Raw genomic sequence first — 24972 nt, forward strand, 5'->3', positions numbered from 1 at the left:
GTGCACTGCACACACCCACCCACACTAATTGCTCGGAGCATGGGGCAGTGCAGCTGGGGTACTAAGGACACAGCTGGACCCCAATGCGACAGCTCCTCGGCAGGGAAGAGGGTTTTAGGAAGGAGTGGGTTACGCTGTCACTGCCTCTTGCAGGCGGGCCTGGCACAGGGCACTGGTGTCTGTGCTGACCCTGGTTCCCAGCAGAGGGGCAGAGGCCCGGCCATTGGGCCTCCCCGTGCAGCCCTGTGGGGCCCTGTATGGGACAGGGCCAGTGACTGCAGAAAGAATGCCCTGCAGTCCTAACCTCTAGGAAGCGCTCTCTGGGAGCAGTGCTTTTAACAGAAGTTACTGAGGCCAGCGAGGCAGCACACGCCTGTCATGCCTGCACTCAGGAGGCTGAGGCAGGAGGGTCACTGTGAGCTCAGGCCACCCCGGGCTGCAGTCTCGGAGGAGAAAAGGTTCCCCGCCCCTTATCTCGTCTCCCCAGCCCTGTCCCCCGCTCCACCTCCCGGTGACCCCCTAACCCCGTATCTGACCTATCCCTCTCTCTGCCACCCTCACTGCAGGCTTCTCTGCAGAATGTCCAACAAAGACCGGCACATTGACTCCAGCTGCTCGTCCTTCATCAAGACGGAACCCTCCAGCCCGGCCTCCCTGACGGACAGTGTCAACCACCACAGCCCGGGCGGCTCCTCGGACGCCAGCGGGAGCTACAGCTCCACCATGAACGGCCACCAGAACGGGCTGGACTCGCCGCCCCTCTACCCGGCCGCACCGCTGCTGGGTGGCAGCGGGCCAGTGCGGAAGCTCTATGACGACTGCTCGAGCACCATCGTGGAGGACCCGCAGACCAAGTGCGAGTACATGCTCAACTCCATGCCCAAGCGGCTGTGCCTGGTGTGCGGGGACATCGCGTCCGGCTACCACTACGGCGTGGCCTCCTGCGAGGCCTGCAAGGCCTTCTTCAAGAGGACGATCCAAGGTGAGTGTCTCGGGCTGGCCGCAGCCCCCTGTGTCGCCTGCCGGGAGTCTGGCCTTCGCTGGGGGTCAGGGTCCACAGGGCGGGGGAGTGGTGGGGGTTAGTGGGGCTTCTCGTCCAAGCTGGCCTCCAAGTCAGGATGACGCCTGCCTCAGCCTTCCGAGTGCTGGCATTACAGGCGTGTGCCCCCTTGCCTGGCTCTTTTCTAAGTCTTTTGAATGAGCTTATACATAAAGAGTTCTAGGTGTTACTGATGAAATAGCTTTTGTTTATTTATTTTTAGGGGTTTTTTTTTGAGACAGGGTCTCACTGTGTAGTCCAGGCTGGCCCCCAAGATGTGGAGATCTCCCTGCCTCAGCCTCCTTAGTTCTGGCTGGGAGGACAAGTGTGTGCACCCCCATGCCCGATTTAGCTTTTATTTATGTATTTTTAAAGAGCTTCATGATGATAAAAAATCCTTCCAACGTACACAAACCTCTCTACATTTTCAGATTTATAAATAACGTCATTTCTCACCAAAAATGTCGAAAATTAGATGGGAATTTATACGTCCCCTTTAAAGCAGCAGCCCACAAAGAGAGACTCAGCACATTTTAAGAGCCAGGGGACAGACATTCTGGCAGAATACCCGAGTTTACGTTTTTAATCTTGTGGGATACCCTTGAGGAAAGAAAGCCAGTGGGATTGCTGAGATGGCCCGCGTGCCCAGGCCTCGCAAAGCGCTTCCAGTCTTCCGCCTCTGCCTCCTCTGTCTTGCCCTCCTGTCCCTTGTCACTGGCACTGTCTGGGGTCCCCTGTCCCTGTCCGCGGCCACCTGAAGAAGAGCACGTTCTGCCGACTCTCAGACCTGCCCCGCCCCCCACGTTACTACTAGTACTGCAGCTCCCAGAGCGTAGTTCCTTCCTAGGCATAGTGGCACACACCTGTGACCCCGGCACTGTGGAGGCTGAGGCAGGAGAGTCACCTCCAGTTCAGGCCAGCCTGGGCCACCTGTGGAGTTCAAGGTCGGCCTGAACTACGTAGTGAGACAAAGTTTTCAAAAATCCCAATTTTTCAAGTTGTCATATCTTGTACCTAGCAGTGGATGTTTAACTTTTTCACAGCCTTTTAGAGTTTTAAGTGAAAAACACAAAGCTGGGTTGGAATGGGGTGTAGTGACCCAGGCCTGCCATCCCAGCACTTGGGAGGGTGAGGCAGGAGGATCACCTTGAGTGTGAGGCCTGCCTAGGCTACAGAGTGAGTTCAAGGCCAGTCTGAGCTGCACAGCAAAGCCCTGTCTCCAAAACATAACAAAACAGAACAAAAGTGCAGTTAGTACCGAGTATGGGTGGGTTCAACTACTTGAGCGGCTGTGTTTTCCTACTCTCTGGCTCATGACCTTATCACCATCCTCTTCCAAAGACCCTGTGTGCCCTGGACCTCTCCTCTGTCCTCTTCTGTCCATCGAGACTGACCTGCATCTCTTGCAGTGAGAGAGGGTGAAGGCTGTGAGGCATAGGGCCCAGCTCCCGCTTCAGCACCGTGGAGAATAAATACACACAGTTGTTGCAAATCACAGCAAAGGCAGCGAGCTGAAATGTCGGGAAGCTCTCTGAGCATTTGAACACCCATCTCTTCCGGTGATTGCCTCGCTTTGCAAACCTGGGACTTGAACACACTGCTTGAGAATTTATCTGGGGTTTTTTGTTTTCTCTGAGCACAGGTTGGCCTCAGACTCAGGGATCTTCCTGCCTCAGCCACCTGAGAGCTGGGATGGCATGTGTGCACCACAGCTCCCAGCTCAAGCCTAAACATTTAATTTCTTGGTAACCAGAGTGTGTGTGTGCTTGGTAACCAGAGTGTGTGTGTGTCTGGGTGAGACTCCACTGCGAAAAGCTTATATTCTGCCGGAAATCAGCAGGTGCCAAGCGTGGGCACAAACAGGGGTCCTGTTTGTGCCACTTGCATGCCCTGCTGACACCCGGGCGGATTCCCCTGCAGGCCTCCCCGACCTCGTGGAGAGAGTGGATTCCTAGGGTGCAGAGATTCGAGTCTCCGGGTGCTTCTGTAGTGAGAGAGCCCTGGTGTCTTTGCTGGTGTGAAGCAGGGTTAGCCCGAATTAGGATGAGTTTTATCTTGTGGGCAGCATCGTAATCCCAGGGGGAGAGGGAGGACGGGAAGCGAGGAGTCCGCAGGAGAGGAGGCAGGTCAGGAAAAAACCCAGACAGATTAGCCGGGTGTGCTGCACGGACCCAACCCCACACTCTGGAAGCTGAGGCAGGAGGATCTCCAGGAGTCCAGGACCAGCTTGAACAGCATATTGAGACCCTGTGCAAAACAAAACTAAACAGAGGTCGAGGTGTGTTCACGGGCATAGACCAAGGTACAGAAACGGAGACATTGTTTTGGCTTTGCATTATTAAAACAAGCAGCTGAGTGAGAAAAGTCCCAACAGTTGTTCTCCACACCCCGCTGCCTGCAGCCCCTGTTTCCTAAGCAGTGTTGAGGTGTGCGGGGTTGAACGTGACCCATTCTCCTCCAGACAGTGAACTGCGGGGCATTGGGGTGGCTCGAGTGGGCTGTATCCCAGGGCCCTGTCTGCGCAGGGGACCCTGGTGTCCCCAGGCCTCAGGTGTTGTAAAAGCCAGAGCCATCTCCCGTCCTTGCCCCTAAACTCTCAGGAGCAGCGCCCCCCCCCACCCCCGCCACGTGGCACAGCCTGGGCTGATTGGTACTAGGGCGGCTTCCATCCCCCTAGCCTTCTGTCTCCTGGACTTAACCCAGGCTCCCCAAGGCTTCCCAGAAGGTTCTTGGGTCCCCCCAACATCCTTTTCACTGTGACAATTGGTTTTGGGAACTTTTTACCCACTGTATAATAAATATAAGTCCAAAAAGCTGGCTTGGGAGGCTGAAGCAGGAGGATCCCTGTACCTGTGCTACACAGAGAGTTCAAAACCAGAAAACATGTTCACATCCAAAAAAGATTAGTACAGCTGGGCGTGGTAGTATACAACTCCAGTCCCAGTGCTTGGGAGGCTGAGGTCAGAGGATTGCTGTGAGTTCAAGGCCAGCTAAAACTAAATAGTGAGACCCTGTCTCAGAAAAAGGAAATCAGTAGATATTTCAGTATTTCATACCCAAAGTGTTACCCTGCTGAAGTTCCTTCTGTGTAAGAATTAGGAAGGCCAGGCCTGGTGGTGGTGCTGATAATCCCAGTCCTTGGGAGATTGAGGCAGGGGGATCACAAGTTCAAGGCCGACCTGGGCAATGTAGCGAGATGGAATCTCAGAGTAAAAGGGCTGAGAGGGCGGCTCAGTGGTGTGGTACTGCCAGGCTCAGCCCGCCGCACTGCCAAAACGCTTTACTGAATTATCACACTCGAAGCTTCATATGCAGGACTGAGAACTGAAGGATGGCAGGTGTAGGAGTGGAGGTTGCAGCTGGGGAGTCTGAGGGACCCAGGGCAGGAGTGCAGTGGATGCTGTGCGTCCAGTACGTAGATGTGCTTAAAATATGTTAAGGTCAGCTCTCAGGGAGCAAACTGTAACACAGCACCATCCACACGCTGGGCAGGTGGCCTTGCAAGGCCAGAGGGATTGCCACCACCGCTGCTGCTCCTTCCTCTCCTCGTCCTCTTTTGGTTTTCTGAGACAAAGTCTCACCATGGAGCTTGAGCTGACCTTGAACTCACTATGTATCCCAAACTGGCCTGGAAGTCACGGTGATCCCCCTGCCTCAGCCTTCTGAGTGCTGGAATTATAGGTGTGAACCACTACGCCAGGCTCTATTTCATTTTTAGAAAAGAATGTTTCCATCAAAGAAGGAAAAAAGAACTCACAGATTGAGTTCTTCTGTACACCATATGAACCTTCCGAAGGAAGTCATAAAATATTGTCTACTTAAATAGTGTTTGGAGAAAATAATTATACCAATTTGTAGTAAATGTCAGCTTTGAAACTCTAATGTGTTCTAAAATTAAAATCTAAAATAATGTGGAAATATCTAAATTGACTTGATGAATCTCAGTGATTACCAGCATTAGTGCAGTGTTAAATTAAAGACAGACATAATATTTCCAGAAGAAAACTTGTCTGGGCTTCATTTTAACTCAGAGCTTGCTTTCGTGGTAAGTTTAATTGGCCTTCGTGCTTTTTCTTGCATTTGATGCTAACTTTGTCTGAACTTTTCAACAGTCCTAATATGGCCAAGGACCAATGAAAATGTCAGCACGCATCTGCTGATTTCCCTGTGCTTCAGGTTGTCTGTGTTAGTGGGCGACTGGGAATGTGGTGTCATCAGACAGAATAACTGACAGTCTTTCTTGTATAGGACAAGGTAGTAACAAATTAGAGGCCTTAAGTATCTTGAGGCATTTAAAACTTTAGGATCTGAGGGCCATGGGTCTTTGCTGTTTCATTTTATTTGTTTTATTGTATTTTTAGCTTTTGATACGGAGTCTTGATGTGTAGCCCAGCTGGGTTTAAACTCGAGGCTATCCTGCCTCAGCCTCCTAGTGTTGGAATGACTGGCGTACTCCTTAAAGATTGGAATTTCAGCTGGGGATTTAGCTCAGCGGCTTAAGCACCTGCCTAGCAAACAGGCGGTCGTGAGTTCGATCCCTGGTACCGATAAAAAAATAAAATTAAATTAAAATAAAAGATTGGAAGAAAAGCGCCCAGGGCTGCCCGCAGCTGGGCTGACTGCTCTCTTCCATCGGCTGCGTTGAGTAGTAATTAGTTTCACCATGAGGGATTTTCTGGGCAGCTCTGCACGTGTGTGGTGTATTTACACCAAAACCCGGTTCTCTGTCATGATTTCTTTTTCTGTGTGTCGTCTCTGTTTTCAGGGGCATTTTACCTTTTCTGGGATCAGCACTTTATGGTCTCTTTTTACTGTTTGCATATTAGAAACTTGTTTGAATTACACCCTCTGCCATCACTGTGGCCCACACAGTGTGTATTTGTGTGTGCACACGAGTGTGTGTGTGTATGTGTTGGCTAACAATATAAAACAGATTCAATTAAAATAAAGCAACTGGATGTTGATTTTAAAAGGTTGGATTTTCTTGATTACAGAGCATCAAGGTGGTCATCTTTATTTTGATTAATTTATGTATAGGCTGGATCCAGCTCTCAAATAAGACTTTTTTTTGAGCTAGGGTCTCACTCCATAATCCAGGCAGACTTCAGACTCATGGCGATCCTCCTGCCTCAGCCTTCTGAGTGCTGGGATTCCAGGCCTGTGCTGTCAGGCTCGGCCTTAGAATTGGGTGTGAAGAATGGGGTGATATTGTGTGGGGTGCACTTCCCCTTTGTCTGGCCGTTTAGGTGGGTTCTCCCTGGGGTGGGCCGGGTGTGTTCCTGTGTGGTTCTCAGGTGACCAGGTCTGCAGTTGTGTGGTAAGCGGCGGTCACTTCTGAGGACTCCGCACCTCTCACAGCCACAGAGCACAGCAGAGGCTCACGCGTCTCTCTCTCCCCTTCCCTGGGATGACGACAAACTCTCCTGCTCTCTTCTTCTCCCGTTACTGTTGCTGTCCTCGATACTGTTATCTGTGGTGCTGGCATTCTGTGCCAGGCCCTGAGCTACACAGAGCCCCATGGTCCTTTTAGGCGGTGGCCGTCAGGTGTGGGGTTTGCACACCTGTGGGGGTCGGTGTCCACGCCCAGGTCCTCAGTGCCAGTCACTTCCCTCCCTGCGCTCACCTGTGGGAGGTGACGATGCTGATGGTGACCAAGGTGCTCCCAGCAGACTCCTGTGGACCCAAGATAAAGACCTGTGCGCCTTCCCCACTGTTACAAGCGCCCGCCCGTGTGTTTACCACGGGCCTTTGTCTTTGTCTCCAAATCCTCTTCCCACTTCCCAGACCCTCACTTCCCCAGAGCCTTCAGACTACTCTTTGTTTTGTGTTTTTGGAGCCAGGCTGGCCTAGAACTCACAGCGATCCTCCTGCCTCAGCCTCCCAGAGTCTGGATTTACCAGTGAAGGTCACCAAGCCTGGTGATAGCAGTGACTTCACACAGACCTTGGAGTGCTTCTGTGGGTGACTCTGGCCATGGCGAGAGGTCAGGTGTGGATTTTCCTATACATGACATTGTGTCAAAAGCTAATTTGGGAACATTTTGTATTTCTGGATGAGAGAGATTGAGGCTCATTTATTTTATTTATTTGAGACAGGCCTCCTTCTCCTTGTGCAGCACAGGCTGGCCCAAACTCTCAGTGATCCTCCTGCCTCGGCCTCCTGAGTGCTGGGATTATAAGTTTGTACTACCCTCTACCCCAGCTGCAGAGATTTTTAGGGGACCCAATATTTGCTGAACTTGATTTTAAAGGAAGATGAGTGGCAGGGGACTGGCACGTCCCGTGACTCTCAGAGTCATCTCAGTCTTGCACAAGTCATGCTCCTGTGTTTGGTCGGCCGCTGGTGCCATGCTGGGTGGTGCCCTGCACTACCCCACGGCCACGCAGCCCACTCCACTCTGTGCCCCTGTCTCTATTAAATATCCCAGTTCCCACTTGTCCTCTTCTAAGTGCTCCTTAGACTTAATTCACACTGTTTGCTCTTTTACCAAGAATGGGTGTGTGCATGAGTGTGTGTGGGTGTGTCAAAGGACAGGCAGATGCGTTTATTTAAGATTTGTGTCTAGAGCAGGAACCTGTAAAATTGGATGGCACAGGCCAGCAGTGGAGATGCCTGAAAGAGCGCTTTGCCTCCACGTGTGGGCCCTGGGTTTGATCCCCAGCTCCATGGAAATAAAAACTCATGCCTTAGAGTTAGGGTTAGGGTTAATTCAGGTAAAACAGGGCCTCTGTGTCCTCTGCTCGGATGTCCTGTGCACACCGGTGGTGTGTGCCGTCTACACTGTGGAAGCAGAAATCCTATCAAGGTAAAAATGCTGCCTTTCTGTGAACCTTGGAGCGGAGCAGAGTGGAAAAATGTTTCTCCTCCGTTCTGTGGACAGGACTCTATTTTTCTTACACATGTCTCACTTCCTTGCGATTGTGGGTTACCTTTTTTTTTCCTGCCAGGGACAATGGCATTATTTTGGGATCGTTAAACCCTTGTGGTGAAGCCAACAGCTGTCCCTCTGGCAACAGGGTCTGTTTGGTTTGTGTAGAATTAAACCGCCCCTGATCCATAGTGGTCCGGAGATGAGTGGAGCAGTTTCTTTCTGTGGTGTTCAAAGGTTCCCTTCTCCCAGAGCAAATCTACAACACCCCACAGCTGCCTGGGGGCTGCGAGTCCCACAGCAGCAGAGTGGATGCCAGGGTCCACCCCCAGCGCAGAATTCCTTCCTCCGCCAGCAACGGTAGCCACAACAGCGCTACACAGAGAGCCTTGGCAAGAGTTGGGTTTTCTCTTTGTCTATTCTTAACAACCTTCAGTGATGACTTTGGAAAGATTAGGGTTAGGCAGGGTGACTTCATTGTTAAGAGCCCAGACTTTGAGTGCAGGGTTCTGGGTTCAAATCCTGGCAGTGACAGTCCTTAGCTGTGTGGCCAGGGTTGTGTCACCCGTTCACTGTGCTATAATTGCTCACAGGCGGGGCATGGGATCCCACACCTGCGGCACACTGAAGCCTGGCTGGCACTCTGGGCGCTTGCTTTAGGTCCTTTGGCATCGGTGGCTAACTTTTCATGAGATCATTTGAAAGCATTGGCCTGGGTGTCAAACTAACATGTAAGGAAGGCTGAATAATCCGAGAGACATCAGCACGTCTCAGTCTAATATCCTGTGACTCGGTTTCCCTTTATGTCGTGTGATAGTGATTGGCGGGTTGCCATAGGTTTTATACCATTTTTTGATGAGATGGGAGAAGGAAGAACAGGATCTCTGAGAGTGGAGGTGACCAGTGGGAATCCTTCCCGTGGGCCACGGGCTGGACCACAGACGTGGGGAGTCGCAAAGGGCAGAGGCATCCGCCTGGGAGGAAGTATGGTTGGGACAGGAGGGGCTGAATCCGTGGACTTGGGGAGGTGGACTCAAAAGCACAGCGGGGCTCACGCTTCGAGCCCGTGTGTCCCAGGGAGGACACGTTGCCTCCGTGTCCCTCAGAGTCTCCCTCTCGCTGGAGCAGGCTCGGCCCGTGGTTCTCGCCTTAGTTTCTGAAGCAGCTCTGCGATGCTCTTTGCTAATTTTTTTTTTTTTAAAGGAAAAACAGGAAAAAAAGGATAGAAGTGATACAGATTTCAAAACAAAAGCAGGGAATGAACACTAGGTAATGTAATGCATATTGTTGACTTAGAAGTTGTTCAGGTGGCAAAGCCCAGGCAGAAACGTGATCCCGCGGTGGCAGCTCATGCTGATGAGCCGACAGAGGTCGGTACTACAGCTGTCTATGTAGCACACGCACGTGCACACACACACACACGCAATCATACGTGTTTGCACCACACAGTCTGCCCCCTTCTCCCTCTTCTCCTTCCCCCTGTCCTAGCAGTTCCGTCCTTTCCAGCCCTTCCTTCCCCTTCGGTTATTACAATATCAATGTTGTATATTTAGGATCTTGTTTCTCCTTCAGATTTTTACTTTTTGTGATTTTTTTTTTATACTATGGAGACAATGTGGCGTTTACAAATGGGAGTTTGATTTATTTCCCTTACCAGCGGGGTCTCCAGTCACCTCCCTTCACCTGCAGAGGCCCCCAGTCACCCTTCTTACAGCTGAGCTGCAGCCTCTTCCCGGAGGGTCTCGAGGTGCCGTCCAGACCGCCTTGACGTCATGAGTTCATCCACAGCGCCCCCCTTGTCCTGTATTTTGTCTTTGGGGACCGTCCAGAAGCTGAGCACCACCAGGTCCGGTGGCCGAGGTGGCCGAGGACCCAGTGTCCTGTTCTTGGGAGCCCACCTTCCTCCCGATGGAGCTGGACAGCCCTCAGGAGAGAGGCCTCCAGCCCTGCTTCAGAGAGCAGCGGGCATGGGGGAGAGGCGCCTTAAGAGCAAGGGGTGGTGGCTTTAGGGCTTCTAACAGTGATGTGTTTTTACTGGAATAATTTGTTTCCCATTTAAACGTGCACTGTGTATTCACATCACAGCCCCTGGGACAAAACATGTGTGTGATGTCAGGGGTCACCTGAAGTTAGGGTGACTGCCTGAGACCCCGAGGGCTCTGCTAAGTGTGCCCAGGCCAAGGACTGGTGAGAAGGGGGTGCTGCTTCCCTGAAAGCCCGTGTCACGGAGGGTGGGGTTGGGGTGGGGGCCGGGCAGACATTGATCTGGGACTGAGCCAGGTACAGCTGAGGATTCTGCAGCTTCTCTGCTGGGGTCTGATCATGCCAGGCGATAGACAGGGGATGGCTACAAACTGACCTCGCAGCTGGGCTGCAGCTTTAGCCCTTCCCCGGAGCTCTGTGGTCTCCTGGGCTGTCGGCGGGCACTGCCATGTCCTCGCAGCCTCTCTGAGCCAGTGCCAGCCTCATTTTGTGCCCTGCCTGGGTCCGAGAAAGCCTGTGCCCCGATGTCCCCACCAAGCCTCATGTGGTCACAGCGGGGCTTCCCGGTGGTGGCTGACTCACCACAACGGTGCGGTGCTAGGGTTACCAGGATGGGTGTGCGCCCTGGCTCCCTGGGGAAAGGTAACTAAGCCAGGCTGTTGTATTATGGACTATGAGTTAGTTCATTCATTTTGCAGCCTGGGGACTGACCCAGGGCCTTCCCACCCAGCTGCATCTCCAGCCCTTTCATTTATTAATGTGAGACAGGACCTTACCAAGTCAGTAAACTGCCCGGGCTGCACTGGAATGTGAGTCCTCCTGCCTCAGCCTCCCAGAGTGCTAGGATTACAGGACCACACCACCACACCTGGCTAAGGTTGTTTTTAAATTGTTTTCAGATGTAAATCAAATCAAGTTATGTTGTAATCAGCCGAATTTAAATGTTTCTCTCTCCTTAGAAGAGAGGGAACGAAGGAAGTCGGGTGATTTTAGTGTCTTGGTTTCCTGTAAGGCTTGCACAGCTGCTGAGCAGATACGATCACCCGGTTTTGTGCTAAGCTATGGAATTCAGTTCTTATGGGCAGTGAAACACAGAGCTGGGTCTGAACTCTGCTGTTTCCTGTCTTTCTTTTCTTTCTCCCCCTTTTCTCGTTTCCTCCCTCACTTATTCCCCCACTATAAAAGCAGAGACATGCACTTGGCATGTGAGAAATTTTCCCTCCTCAGGATAAATGATGAATAGTGGTGTTGATAGTCCTCAGCCTGGTGCCTGGTGTGGTGGCCATACCTGTAATCCCGGCAGTGGGGAGGCTGAGGCAGGAGGATTGCTGCTGTGAGTTCAAGGCTATAGTGCGATACATTGACAAAAAACCCAAACAAACCAGAAAACACCCAGACCAATTCAAGAATGATCACATTTACAAATTTAGGGGAAGCTGAGGCAAGAAGTATCTTGTTTCAACTAGAAAAAAAAAATGAAAGCTCAGTCATCCACCCTTGTTTCACGTTCCCAGTTCTCCTTTGCGGCGTCATGCCCACGGTGGGGAGCAGCTTGCTTGCTGCCCTCCCTCACCCCCTCCACTGTGGTCAGGCTGAGCTGTGGCTGGGGTCGGCGTGGGCAGCCCCCTGCTCTCGGTGCCCACCCAGCTCCTTCCTCCACGGCTGGGCTCTGTCTGTGCCACCAATGCACTCTGGGGGCGCTTGTTGTTTTTTTCAATGTTCATGATGTGTGTGGTTTTTTCCTTTTGTTTTATGAAAAAAATAAAATAACTTCTTAAAGAATACAAGGATAATGATAGTTACTATGCACTGCATATGGTTATCTTCAACTTAGAGTAGGAGACATAAACCAGAAAGATTCTTACAAAGAAGAAACAAATGTCCTCACTGTCTTGGTTACTGTTTTCCTTACTGCTGAGACAAAATACCTGACACTCATGATGAAGGCAGGAAGGTTGATTTAGCTCACAGCATGTGGAGGTTTCAGTCCAAGTCAGCTGGCTCCAAGGCAGAGGAAGAGCACAGAGCAAAGGCTCCTTCTGTCCCTCATTGTATGCAGGATACACCCAGATGGGTGTAACACACTCAAAATCCCAGCATGGGACCTTGAGGCAGTCACAAGCTCTAGAAGCCTGCCCTGTGGCTGCGTGAGGCTTTGGGGGATGTCCAGACTCAACCATAACAGTCACACAGATCTTTCTTTTCAACAAACAAAGTTGTATCAATGAACTAGTTAGCATATCTGTCAGAATAGCTTGAAGGCAACAGAAGTTGTGATCCAGGAAGCACAGGAGGGTCTCGCTGTGGTCTGCGTATCTGGCCTCTGCCTTGCTTTTTCTTTGGGTTCCTCATGTAGGAGGAACTACATGGTATTCCAGCTCATGTGTCCGCCCTGTTCCACCCCTCGCTGGGCCGCAGGTGCTTCTGTTTACCTGTGATGCCCTCGGAGTATCTCTCCTTATAGCAGGGGTGCTCCTCACACTTTGTGTTACTCTACTGCGTTTTAAAGAGTCCACTATCAAAGCATCTTCCTTTTTTCTTTGTGTCTTCAAGACCGAGTCTCACTACATAGCTCACCATGGCCTTGAACCCAGAATCCTCCTGCTTCAGCTTCCCTGCTCCTGGCTAGACACCCTGTTCACACCTGCCTGTCCCGCCTCATTCTTGGGGTCAGAGGGATGGGACAGGGACAGAGCCGGTAGCCTTGGTTGTGGTGCAGGGTGGGAGGGCGCGGCAGCCCCGTCCCCTGAGGGGACCCCTACCTGGTTGGAGGTCATGGCCTGGGTCCTTCCACACTGCCACTCCCTGCAGTGTTTTTCAAGATCCTCTTAGTTGAGAGCTCAAAAGCTACTCTCATGCGGCTGGGAGATGCAGACCTTTGACCCTTGAGAGGAGATGTAAAAAAGCAAAGGCATCTGGATTTCAGGGAGGAGGCTGGGAAAGTCTTTCCATGAAATCCAGGCGTAATTAGTGCCTCAGTTTACAGTTTGTGAAGTGACTTGGTGACCTACGGAAGCATCTGTGGTGTTTGGCATCCTCCTTCGGGTGCAGGTCTCATGTTTCCCTGTACCTTAACTTTAAGTCTAGCTTGGGTGTGTCTCTGGAGACACATGTGCGCCAGTGTAATTGTGACATTTAGAAGTGGTCCCAGGACGCCCGTGTTTGCAGCAGCACTGACCGTGGCAGCTGGATCCTGCAGTGCTTTATATGCCACAGACAGGTGAACGGGTAAAGAAAATGTAGCACTTATACATGGTGATCACTCCTCTGCCATGAAAAGGGTACACCTGAGCCGTCTGTAGGTAAAGGTACGCACCTCGAGACTATAGTGTTAAATCAGACTCAAGAGCTTAACCATCACTGCTTTTCTCTTATGTGAGAAGCCCAAAGTTTAAAGAGCAAAATGAAAGATAGACATCAGGAAGGAGGGGAAGGACGCCAGGAGATGGGGGCAGAAGAAGGGAGGGGAGGGAAGAGGGTGAGGAAAGGTTAAAGATGTGTCCATGCACAAGCCTGCCCCACACCGGGCGGGAGAGGGTGAGTGCTGCACACCGCAGTGGCCACACACCTGGCAGGAGTGAGCCGCCCGCGTTACCGAACCCCAGCTACGGGACGAGGATCGTGGAGTGACCAGAGCGGTCACCAGGAAAGCAGCCAACAAACAAACACCCCTTCAATCCAGAAAGAAAGGAAAGGAAAGAAAGAAAAGTCCTATCAGTCTAAGAAAGGAAAAGCCATTAACAGTGAACAAGAGAATAAGAGAGATTCTTTTGCTTTTCTTTTTTCTTTCTTCCTTTTTTTTTTTTTTTTTAATGTCTCAGGGCATTTGAAACAAAAACACTACCGATGATTTCCTGCACGTTTCTGATGCCCTGCAACTGTGTACCAAGGCAAATCCCATTATTCTTAAATCACTTAATGTTGAAAAACAGTTGGATGAACCTCACTGAGGGTGCCCCGTGGGTCCTTGCCAGCCATTTGGCTCTGTTAATAAAATTAAAACAGTTAGGGGACACAGACAGACGCCTTCCTGTTGGCATTACGATTGCGATGGTCCATGCGGACGGAGAGCCTGATGCTCCCGGAAGGGCGGGAATCCGGAGGTCCTGCCGGCCCAGTCCTGCGGTCAGCAGCTGAGATCTGACGCACACTTTTAGTTCTCGATGCCACAGTGACTCCCGTCACTCAGCCTTTCCCCTGCCAAATTGTAGAAGCCCATTAAGGGAGAGAAAGGAATACACAAGCTATCCGTGGGCAGTGCAGGCTGGGGTTTCAGTCCTCCCTGTTATTCTACCGCCAGCTAGCTCTGAGCGATTCTGTTAAGGCGTAAGTGAGGAAATTAGTGCCTGCAAACTAGTTGGACAAAAGACTGGAGTAAGTCATCAGAGCCCCGACTCTGAGAAGCTGCCAGGAGAGAGTGTGAGTTGCAGCCTAGTTGCAAAGCTGCGAGCTCTGGGTGTGTTTGGTCCTTGCAGTGGTGCAGGGCTTATCCCCAGCTGCAAGGGACACCTGGGGAATCCAGAGTCTCCTCAGCAGTACAGGGTTTGGACCCTCGTTGGTGCCACCTAACAAACATGTCCTAGAAAATAGCAAGCTGCAGCCTGAGGCCCGCACAGCCCAGGAGAGAATCCTGGGTGAGCTGTCCCTGCCGCTCTTTGCTGATGGGGTCTGTCTCTGTCCCCTGCTCGCTGGAGGTGACACAGGGAAAATAGGTGCCCAAACCGATGTCATGGTCCTGTGGGACTCACATCTTTGAACCGTTACCAAAACAGAGGTCGAGGTGTCACCCAGATGTTGGGGAACTCGTGGGCCTTGTGTGTTAGGACCCTGTCTGTGGATTTCCATTCAACTGGAGTGTTGAGGATCCACTTTGGGCCACCACTCTTCTCCCCATCACAGGGAATTTTTAATTAAGATGTCATTGGGGTCCCTGTGGCTCTGGGAAGCCCCTTTTCTACCTCAGTACAGCAGAATGCAAGTGCATGTGGCCCCAAATGTCACCCGTCTGTTCTCCTACTGCGTCCTGCCCTGAACACCTGTGCTGAGCTGGTGTGGACGTGTCCTGTCGTCCCGGTCACTGCCGATGCCTACCCTGCCCCAACCCAATGCCGAGTTCCAGGCTCGCTCATAAGTGCTGTGAGTTCTGAATACAACAATGTTCCCCTATCAAGGATTCATGTGGTTGATTTATTTTTGGTATCGGAATAGAACTCAGGACCTTGCGCCTGTCAGGCAGGCACTGTGCTGCTGAGCTACATCCCCAGCCACAAGGATCCATTTGAAAGCAAAACTCTCCTGCCTCTGTGTCCTCTTTGCCTTGGAGAAAAGCAAGTGTGTGACAGAAAATCTGCATTGTGGTGACCAAGGGCTCCCCATGGGCAGCTCGGCAATTTCCCCTGGGCTTTTTGGAGAAACCTTAAAACCTTTATCCAGTGATTTGTGCACCAGTGGATCCAGTTGCCATCATTACCGAATCACTCCTGAGTATCTTCCCCAGCGTGGTCCAACTCGGAGGGCAACACTTTTGTCCATAACCACGAGGATGAACAAGAAGAGAAGTCACACGGCTCTCAGTGCCATCCACAGTGTTGCCTACATGTTCATAGATCATTCTCCTCTTATTCTGTTCGTATTAGAATAAGATTTTCTTTAAAACCTCTTACAGATTTGCTTTAATAATTTTTCTTTCTCTTTTCATATTTTACTCTGCAGTTTTTATGTGTATTATGGTATTTTATGTATAATACATATATTTATCACTAATGCTTCCTTTTTTGCCTTTGCTATGCATTTATTTTTTAATTTTTAATTTTTTTTATTTTTTTGAGTTTTGGGCAGAGTCTCGCTATGTAATTCCGGCTGGCCTTGAACTCACTATGTAACCCAGACTAGCCTTGAACACATTGTGATCTTCCTGCCTCGGCCTCCCAGGTGTTGAGATTATCGGCATGTACCACCGCACCTGGAGCATTTGTTTTTCCCAAAATACCTTGCTTGCAAGGTTTTGAAAAAGTAGCTAGGTTTTCTTCCCCATCCATTATTACTTGTGGAATTGTTTTCTTAGTACTGCTTCTGCAGAGAGCGTTCAGCTCGCTGGGTATGGGGGCTGTCACTGCTTTACAGGACTGAGCTGATGTCATGATTACAATGACCCTGGGCAAAGAGCGTCCCATGCGACATGGGTTTATTGTTACTTATGTGCGGCTTTTCCATGCTGCGGAGAGATGGTCCTGGGTGTCACCATCTAACCAGGGTGTGCGCCTGCGCTCAGACCAAAGCACTTGCAAAGCTGTGAGAACCAAGAAATCCTTTTCTGCTGCTGAGTTCTGGGAAGTTTCCCTAAGAGATCTGCGTGGAGGTGGAGTCAAACATGGAGTCTAGAAAATCATTTTAAGAAAAAAAGTCAGGCAGAGATAGGGAGATAGGCCATTGGCAGAGAGAGGGCAGCCTTGAAGGAGGCGCAGCAGTGGCAGCGGCAGCAGGTGGCTGGAGGAGGAGATTCCGGAGGGCGGAGCAGGGCGAGCTCTGGAGGAGGCCTGGCTCGCTGGCCTCACACTTTGTCCTTCAGGGCACAGGGCTGCAGACTAGGAAGCAAAGCTGAGACTTGGGTGTGCGGGATACATACATAGGAGCCGGGGAGGAGGAGGAGGAGAAAGAGGAGGAAGAGCAGCAGGATCTGGAGGAAGGAAGGTCAGAGTGCTGCTGGGGCCACTGGGTCACCTGGACATTTCCAGCCCTGGTAACAGTGCTCAGCCCACAGTCCAGGAGGGGGTCAGGGGCACCCAACTGCTGCTTTTAGGCACCACTAGGAAAGAAATGGGCTTAATATTGTTTTCCTGGCCCCTCTAAGCACTTACTGTCTCGTCACTCCTAAGAAGGCAAAAGCTTGGGTTTCATTTATTTTAGTTTAGTTTATTATTATTTAGTGTGTTGAGGCCAGTTCTTGCTCCATAGTTCAGGCTGGTCTCCAATTCATGGCGGTCTTCCTGCCTCAGCCTTCCCAGTGCTGGTGTTACTGCTGTGCACCAGAGAAAGTCATTTAGAATGGAAGGGATTCAGTGGGGGAACACGCATGCTTAGGACATGGCTAGCAGTACTCTTGAAGGAAAAATAAATTCCCCGAGATGGATGGAGAAACTGCAGTGAAGTGTGGTTCCTTTAATCTTCAGAGTCCAAACCTTCCGTGTCTCAGCCTGGGCCCAGCCTTTCTGCTTGTCCTGCCTTCTTGGTTTTCTCTGAGTACAGCATCATTAACGTTTCTGAGGAAGGTGATTGTAGGTATCATTGATACACTTGGTATTGTTCTTATTATTTAACCACATATTAGAAGGAGCTGCTTTTATACTTCTGAGTGCCTCTATATAGTTAGAAAGATGACATGGGGGTCAGGAGGGGAGCTCGGGTTAGGAGGCCCTACACCGCGTATACGCAAGCAGTTCTGCAAGTCCCGCTGCTGGAACCTGCTTGCTGCTGCATAGGCAGCTGCTGAGAAATGGAGTTTGGTTCCCTCCTGCCCTCCACTAATGCGACGTTTAATGAGGAGACTTCAGTCTGCAGAAAGATAGTCAATAGGAATCAGTGTTCACGGAGCGTGATTAACTCTGAAATGTCTCATCCGTGCTGTGGTGTGGGCAGCCCCCGTGCTAATGACCGTGGGACCTGCCTGGGTTCCAGGGGCTGGGATGGACCCTGGGCATCTCAGCCTCAGAGCAGAGGCATTGCAATTAGGCTCTCTGGTCTCTGGCGATGGTGTATGCAGTTGATGTGCTGACCTCCCGTCCCCGGAGGGCAATCAGCAGAATTCAGATTCTTTAAGATACTAATGCACTTAATCACCAGGGTGAGGCAGGCGGTGAGTGCGAGAGTGGCCAGGGCCATAGGGGAGAGAGAGACAGGGTGGGCTCCACAGTCGCCCCGGAGTGCACCCACAGCCTCAGGCTCCCTCCGGATGAAAGGTGTTGGAAGTCCCAGTCTTCTTCCAGGTTATATACTTAGCATATCTTGAGTGTTCCCATAGCTGAGTTAAAGTCTGATATTAAGAATATAACTTCATGGCAATTTATTATTCCTAACGTTTCCGTGGGGCGTGAGTGTTTGGAGTTAGGGTTAGGGTTAGGTCACTGATGTAAGACTGCAATTGTATCGGGAAGCCTTTACCAAGCCCGAGGTCCTGCTTCAGGTTCTGGAAATTCTTGCAGCTAGGACAGTGGCATTTCTGTGCCTGCCCACCGGCAGCCTCAAGGTCCCTGCTGATCATTCTGCACTGTGGGCTTTAGGATGCTCTGTGGGAGGAAAACCAAATCCTTATGTGCAAAGGGTTTGGTCACCAGAAGGAAAAATCCAGGAGGGAGCAGCAGTGCAAGAATGGAGTCTGGTGTTTTGTTTGCTTTATTATTATTATTATTATTATTATTATTATTTAAAGAGAAACAAAAAACACATGGAGAAAAAGAAGGTAGAAATAATACAGAACTACAGAAAAATAAACAGTAAGAAATCACTAGTTGATAAGTTACATATTGTCATCTTAGAAATAGTTGTTCAGGTTACAACATTAAAGCATGCAAAGTGACATTCAAATAGTGACACTGCCAACAGTTCTTATCAATGATCCAACAAAAACTTAGTAATATGGTTGCTTTTTGAGCAGGCTCTCCATATGTAGTTCAGGCTCCCTTGAATCACTATGGAGCCCAAAATGACCTTAAATTGGGGGCTAGGGATTTAGCTCAGCAGCATAAGCACCTGCCTTGCAAGCAGGCAGTCGTGAGTTCGATCCCTGGTACCCATAAAAATGAAAAAGAAAAAAAAATGACCTTGAATTTGTGGTGATCCTACTGCCTCAGCCTCCTGAGTGCTGGGATTACAGGAAAGTACCACTGCACCCCATGTTTGTTTTTGGGAACATAGTATACTTCAAAATGCTTTTTAGATCCAAAGAGAAATTAGTCTACCATGCAAAGTAGCAGCTTTCTAAAATCTGAAATTCCAGAAGAAAGTTCAAAGTAGTCATGAGCATGAGGGATTTTTATTTATTTGTTTAGGAGACAGGGTCTCAACATGTAGTTCAGGCTGGCCCTGGGCCTGGCCGTGGATTCCCTATCTTCCTTTCTCAGCCTTCCTGTTGATGGGATTACAGCCTTATCCACCATGCCTGATTATAACAAAGACCTAAGTTTATTTTTGTTGTGGTTTTGTTTTATTTTGTTTGGGGACAGGGTTTCAGCCTGTAGCCCAGGCTGACCTTGAACTTGCAGGGATCCTCCTGCCTCAGCCTCCTATGTGCTGGGCTCAGAGGCAGGCACACGCCGCTCAGGCTCAGCCAGGGCGGTGGTGGCTCTGCAGCTTCCTGACCTTTCTTGTACCCCCCACGCAGCTCCTGGAACTTCTCTGGGCAGGAGGCAGGGGCAGCGGACCTTACATTTTCTCGACTTCCGAGTCTAACGCATTCCCTTCTTCCAACTCTGTGTCCTAGGTAACATAGAATACAGCTGCCCGGCCACAAACGAGTGCGAAATCACGAAGCGCAGACGTAAATCCTGCCAGGCTTGCCGCTTCATGAAGTGTCTGAAAGTGGGTATGCTGAAGGAAGGTAAGGGTCCGCTCGGTCCCTGCATGGCAGGTTTGGGGCCTGGGGTCGCGGGTCGCGGGTCGCTGGAACGGCACGGATGCTGGGCGTTTGGGGATAGAGGGGGTGCCCTGTGCTTGGCCGCCCTGGTGATGGCGGGGAGGAGGGAGAGGATCTGCTGTGAGCGGCCCCTGGGGCGGGGGCGGATGGATCCTCTGGTCTGCACCGCTTACAGAAACAAACAGCAAAGACCCAGGCGTGGCTGCTGCTACGGTTGGTTGTTTTTCTCATTCTGAGCTTCAGAGCGAGCTCGTGCTCCCGAGCGTTACCCTCTCCTTTAAGGCCACGTCTCTCCCTTTTCCTCCCTTATCCTTTGCATCTCTTTCCTGCCATAGCATCCTACGTGTGATGTTCTTTCTCTCTGCTGTCTGCCTCGGAATAAAAAGCCCAAAGGCAGAGCAGGCACGGGGGTGCACAGTGTGTGCCAGACCTAAGAGGGGAGCCAGGAACCAAACCCCAGACTCTGGAGGCAACTCAGAGACACCACTCATTAAGGTCCTGAGGTTTTGTCCTTTGAGGCTCACATTGCAGCTTGGAGAAAGCAGAGAAACGTCCTCTGCTTTGGGGGGCAGGTTCCGGCCCCCACAGTTTGCGCATGGTCCCCAGATGTACAGGCCAGAGCTGCATGCAGACTTCTGTTTCTTCAGAAAGTTCCTCCGAGTTTATAGTCAGTGTCATTTCCGGAAGCAGCAAAGTGAAAATGCGGTCAATAAGCCTGAGGGAAGCCTGGGGTCGCAGCCCTTGGAGCTGCAATATGGGGACTTAGCCAGACTCTGCCTCAAAATACAAATAAACGAAAGGCCTGGAAATGTAGCTCAGTGTGAAAGCACAGGGTTCGATCCCTAGCATTGGGAGAAAAAAATAGGAAGAAAATTAGGTTCATTAAATATTTAAATGTATAGCTTTTGTTAGACCAAAGAAAGACGCTTTGTTCCTAAGTTCATACACTTTATTGTTACTGAGAGCGTTTCTTTAACCTTCTAACTCCAAGTAGACCCCAGTGTGAGTTGGCCGTGTGGGACAGAGCTTCCAGAGCCAGTGATGTCTCCAGGTCTCCTAACTGTACCGAGTTTCCCTTGCTCCAGAGTTTCTGCCCCGCAGTGACCCGTGGTGTAGCCAGATACGCAGATGAGAGTTAATCTTCAGTTTGGTGCATTCCCTTGAAAAAGAGCCACCAACAAATTTACACTTAAAACACAAAGAGATGCCAACCAAGAGGCACTGTCTGGCAGAACACCGACGGGCCATGCGGGTTTGGGTCAGATTGTGTCTCCATGGGGGAGGGAGAGAGCCTCAAGCCGTGTGGGGCTGGTGGCCGGGCCCTGGCAGTACAGGCGCCTGCTCAGAAAGAGTGAGGCCTGAGCTCTACCTGCAACCCTGACAACACTGATGCTGACGATAAAGAATAGAAGAAAAAGAGCGTGGATAGTCGCTTTTACTCTCCAGATGTGGCACTCTGGATTTCTTAGTTAACATGCTGTAAACTCACTGTTTCTTTGGGAATGCTGAGGGTCGGACAGCTGGCTTTTTCTTTATGTTGTTATAGACAAAGTCTCACTATTGTTGCCTAAGCTGGCTGCGAATTCCTGGTTCCCGAGCAACTCTCCTGCCTCAGCCTCCTCAAGTGCATGGCACTGTGCGTGGCACCTGTGCTGAGTGTTTCAGGGCTTGTCGTCAGCCAGGCATGTTCTGGGCTCCAGCAATCAGAAAATGAAAGAAAGGTTAGATGCTGTTTTGGTAGTGGAGACTGACCAGGGAAATGTTCCATCTTTACATTGTACTGAAACAGTGCGTAGATATTTTTAAAGTGTTGAGTTTCCTTATGACGTTTTCACCATGCTTGTAACATATTTTGGTCATGTCCCTCCTTGACTGTTTATTCCCCCAACCCGTTCTACATGTCTAGTAGTCTCCCCAAAACAAGCACTTTTCACAGATGCAAACTCGACAAGCACCCCCTACCCCACGGGATGAAAGAAGGGTTCTTTTTCGATGCAGTGGTGGGGATTTGTTGCTTTTTTGGGTGCTAAACTTTGTCCTGGCCTCTGCCTTCAGTCTGGCAGCAGAATAACCAATGAGACCAGAATGGGGGTTGCACCCCATCACATGAACAAAACACACAGGAAGTGAGATTCCGAGTGCGCTGTGTGACAGGTGGTCTACTTTCTGTGTTGAATGCGTGGATGTTTCTGTTAAGGTTGGAGTCTAGAGATTCAGACCAAATTCAGGCTCATTCTCAGGAACCGAATGAAGAGTGACCTCCAGCTTGCACACTGAGAACCTCGTAAAAAAGCGAGTAGCTTTGTCAGTGTCTCACAAGTGAGCTGTTAAGGAGCACTTTCTGTGTGTCCCAGATTTGGACTTTGATTTTCTAAAAAATAAAGCACCTAGACAGCCTTTGTTTCTAAGGCGATAGAAGTTTTGATTAATTTGATTTTACTGCTGTAATTTGTTGAACTGATTGTCTTTAGAGGCTTAAGGAGGGAGGAGGAAAGAAACATTTCCCCCTTGATCATTTTTCCCGCTAACAGGAGGATACTGAGGAAGGACAGAGGTGTGAACCGCATCTAACTCAGCATCCTCGGTGGGAAATGGGATCCGCGCATCTCTGGTTCACACCTCTGCGGTCACACTCACGCAGCGGCTGCTCGTGAGGCAGCAGTTCCTGTGGCTGACAGGCCCAAGTAACAGTTTATCTCCCTTTCCTTCCTCCCGTCCACTTGGCAAAACGTCTGTTCCGTGAGCCCTTATCCTCCTCCCTTGCCCCAAATAGAGAGGACGGGCTCTTTCTAGTACTTAAGAGACTCTCATGTCTTTTGTGCCTAAAAACATGCAGTGAAATATTGACTCCAGCCTGCATATAAATGCATGATTATGTATGGCTGTCTCCTCAACCCAGGCCTGGCTTTCTGAGCCCAGAGAGAATGGTACCGTCTTAAATGGGCCTCTGTGGATGCAGAGGGGTATCAGATTGGGGTGCAGTAAATCTATTCAGATGTGAACCTGTTCGGTTCAATAATAAAATTTGCTGCTATGACCCATGCTTTGACCACAGTAGCAGCAAGTGGACCAGCAAAAATCTGTTTAGACAAAGAGCAGCATTAGTTCAGAATCTGAAATGAAATCAGATTACAGCAGCGTGGATGGGCGCCTTCTTCCCTGAACAGGTATTTTGATTCAGCTCGCCAAGTGCGCCACAGATGCAGCTCTGCCTGGGCGAAGGAGGGAGGTTGTGGAAAATGGGGGTTCATGGAAAATGGGGGCTCATGGAAAAACATGACCTTTGCAGTCTGAAAGCTGGTGCTTCCTGGTTGTATTGGCTGGCGCTTTGAGAAGTCGGTGGGGAGGTTGGAGGCTGTGTCTTCCCATGGGTTCAGTAATGCACAGTTGCGTTCTTATAAATCATTTCTTCACAGTATCTGAATGGAGTGTGCTTCCTTATTTTTTACCAAGAGAAATGTTGAGTCAAAAAATAGTTTCCAGTTGAAGAGGGGGAAAAACATACACAATGGTATTGCATAAACCAACCACAAAATGCTACACTATACAGACCGAATGCTACACTGTACCAACAGAATGTTACACCATAACAACAGAATGTTACACTGTAACAAAACTCTGAGCAGCACAATTCAGCAAATGACTGTTCAGATGCAGGCAGCATCCCCAAACTCCCCTTGGTCTCCCTCCCTATGGGACTTCCAATCGTCAGTTCAGGTCCCTGCTTCGGAGAAACCCACCTGTCACATGGTACCAGCACCCGGCAGCCCCTTTCCGTTTTTTGGGAGGTGTTGCTTATTTGAAAGGAAAAAAAAAAAAAAAAAAAAAAAAACCAAGAACTAATCAGAGTCTTCCTATGAATCTGCCCAAGATTTGTTTTCTTTTGATCTCTCCCTCAGGTTATTTAAAGGCTGCCCGTTGGACAGCCTAGTTCAGGCTGCTCCCTGTTAGCGGCAAACACAGCCGTTTTGTGAAAGCAGTAATTATTTTATGCATGTGTAGAATCCATAGACCTTGGCGCTTCAGGGCATCTTGATATTTCTTGACACGGTGGCCCTCAGCTGTTTTCTTTTCTCTTGGTCTTGCAGGTGAGCCAAAGGTGCACATTTACAGATGAGAGTATATTCCCTAGCCCTGCCCTGGAGAGGCAGAGCGGTGAGAACACACAGTCCCAGGTTACTGTGTGACAAGAGAGTGTGCTGTTTACTTCAGCAAAACCATTACTCAGCCTTTCTGATCTTTGGTTTCATCATCTGGAAAATGATCACAGCACCCAAGCACCATGCTGCACACACTTGTAAACCCAGCACTAGGGGAGGCTGAGGCAGGAGGATCTCTGTGAGTTCGAGGCCAGCTTAGGCTACATAGGGAGATCCCAGCTTAAAAAAAAATCTGTGAATATCCTTAAGATTTTCAGGGAGCTGGGGCTGCTGCTTGGCGGTACAGTGCTTGCCTAGCATGCATGAGGTAGCTCCTGTTGTGAGAGCCATTCAGAGTCACCCTTCAGGGCTCTAGGGCTCAAATGCAGGACCCTGGAGCCTCAGGTGGCCTGGTGGGTGCCTGGTTATTGGGAGAGAAGGAGGGGGTTCTGGGTGTCCTGTGTGGGTCTCACCCAGGCTCCAGTCAGCTGTGTGGACCTTCAGCAAGAGCAGTGAATTTGCAGGCGCTCCTCGGTGCTTCAGAGAAGCTTTTTGACAAGGGAGCAGTTTGGTCAGAGATTTCATGAGGAAATTCAGTTTTTTGGTATCTGACCGAAAGGCAAATGTGGAGAAACAGCCACACAGAAAGGGAGAAAGACTCAACCCAAGTAGAGGTTTCCAGTCCCAGCAGAGTAGGCACAGAGGCTTTTAATGACTGGTTTCCCGCAGGCAGGCCAGGCAGCAGAAGTGGGGAGGGGAGGGGAGGACAGGGGAGAGGAAGGGAGGCAGAGCAGGACGCACCCAGAGGACTGGAGTGAGGTCTTGTAAATCTCAACAGTTACGTAGAACAAACTTCTCCATGTGCCTGACAAGACACTGTGCTCCTTCCTAGCTTAGAATTCCAAGTTTTCCTCTGCTTCACAATGAGAATTCAGGCAAGTCCATTTCATTCCAAGTCCCTGTTCCCGTAGATGTGGACCAGAAATCCTGCAGGTCTTATTTCAGAGGCATAGTGCCTGCAGAAACACTGTACCAGGATGAGGACCTCCCTGGTGGCTCAGGTGTGGCCGGTTTGATAGACATGCAGAGTGATTTGTGCTGTTCGGTTTTCTTGTGATGCTGGGGATTAAACCCAGGGCCTTCACACGGCCCTGCCTCTCCAGCGCATTGATGGTGGATCGGCCGACTGATGGATCTGTGGATGGAGTTGGTGTCTTGCTGAATTGTTGAGATTTCTAGGTTAGGTTTAAAGGTGAGATCCTCCTGCCTCAGCCTCACCAGAGTGTTGGGGCTGCAGACATGCGTCGTCACACCC

The 24972-nt window shown here is 50.3% G+C and overlaps 1 protein-coding gene across 18 annotated transcripts in view; it reads left to right on the top strand.

Annotated features, from left to right (window-relative positions):
- Esrrg (estrogen related receptor gamma) overlaps window positions 1-24972 on the top strand; it is a 540107-nt gene that overhangs the window by 378935 nt on the left and 136200 nt on the right. For all 18 annotated transcript variants that reach the window (XM_013157679.3, XM_013157680.3, XM_063236700.1 and 15 more), the window contains 2 exons: window positions 567-982; window positions 19366-19482. In XM_013157679.3, coding sequence (XP_013013133.1) covers window positions 580-982; window positions 19366-19482 — 520 coding nt within the window. In that variant the 5' untranslated portion in view covers window positions 567-579. The remainder of the gene's footprint in view (window positions 1-566; window positions 983-19365; window positions 19483-24972) is intronic.

This window comes from Cavia porcellus, unplaced genomic scaffold (genome assembly GCF_034190915.1).
Source record: "Cavia porcellus strain 051 isolate PalLab524CR breed Dunkin Hartley unplaced genomic scaffold, mCavPor4.1 scaffold_26, whole genome shotgun sequence".
Classification (NCBI taxonomy): domain Eukaryota; kingdom Metazoa; phylum Chordata; class Mammalia; order Rodentia; family Caviidae; genus Cavia; species Cavia porcellus.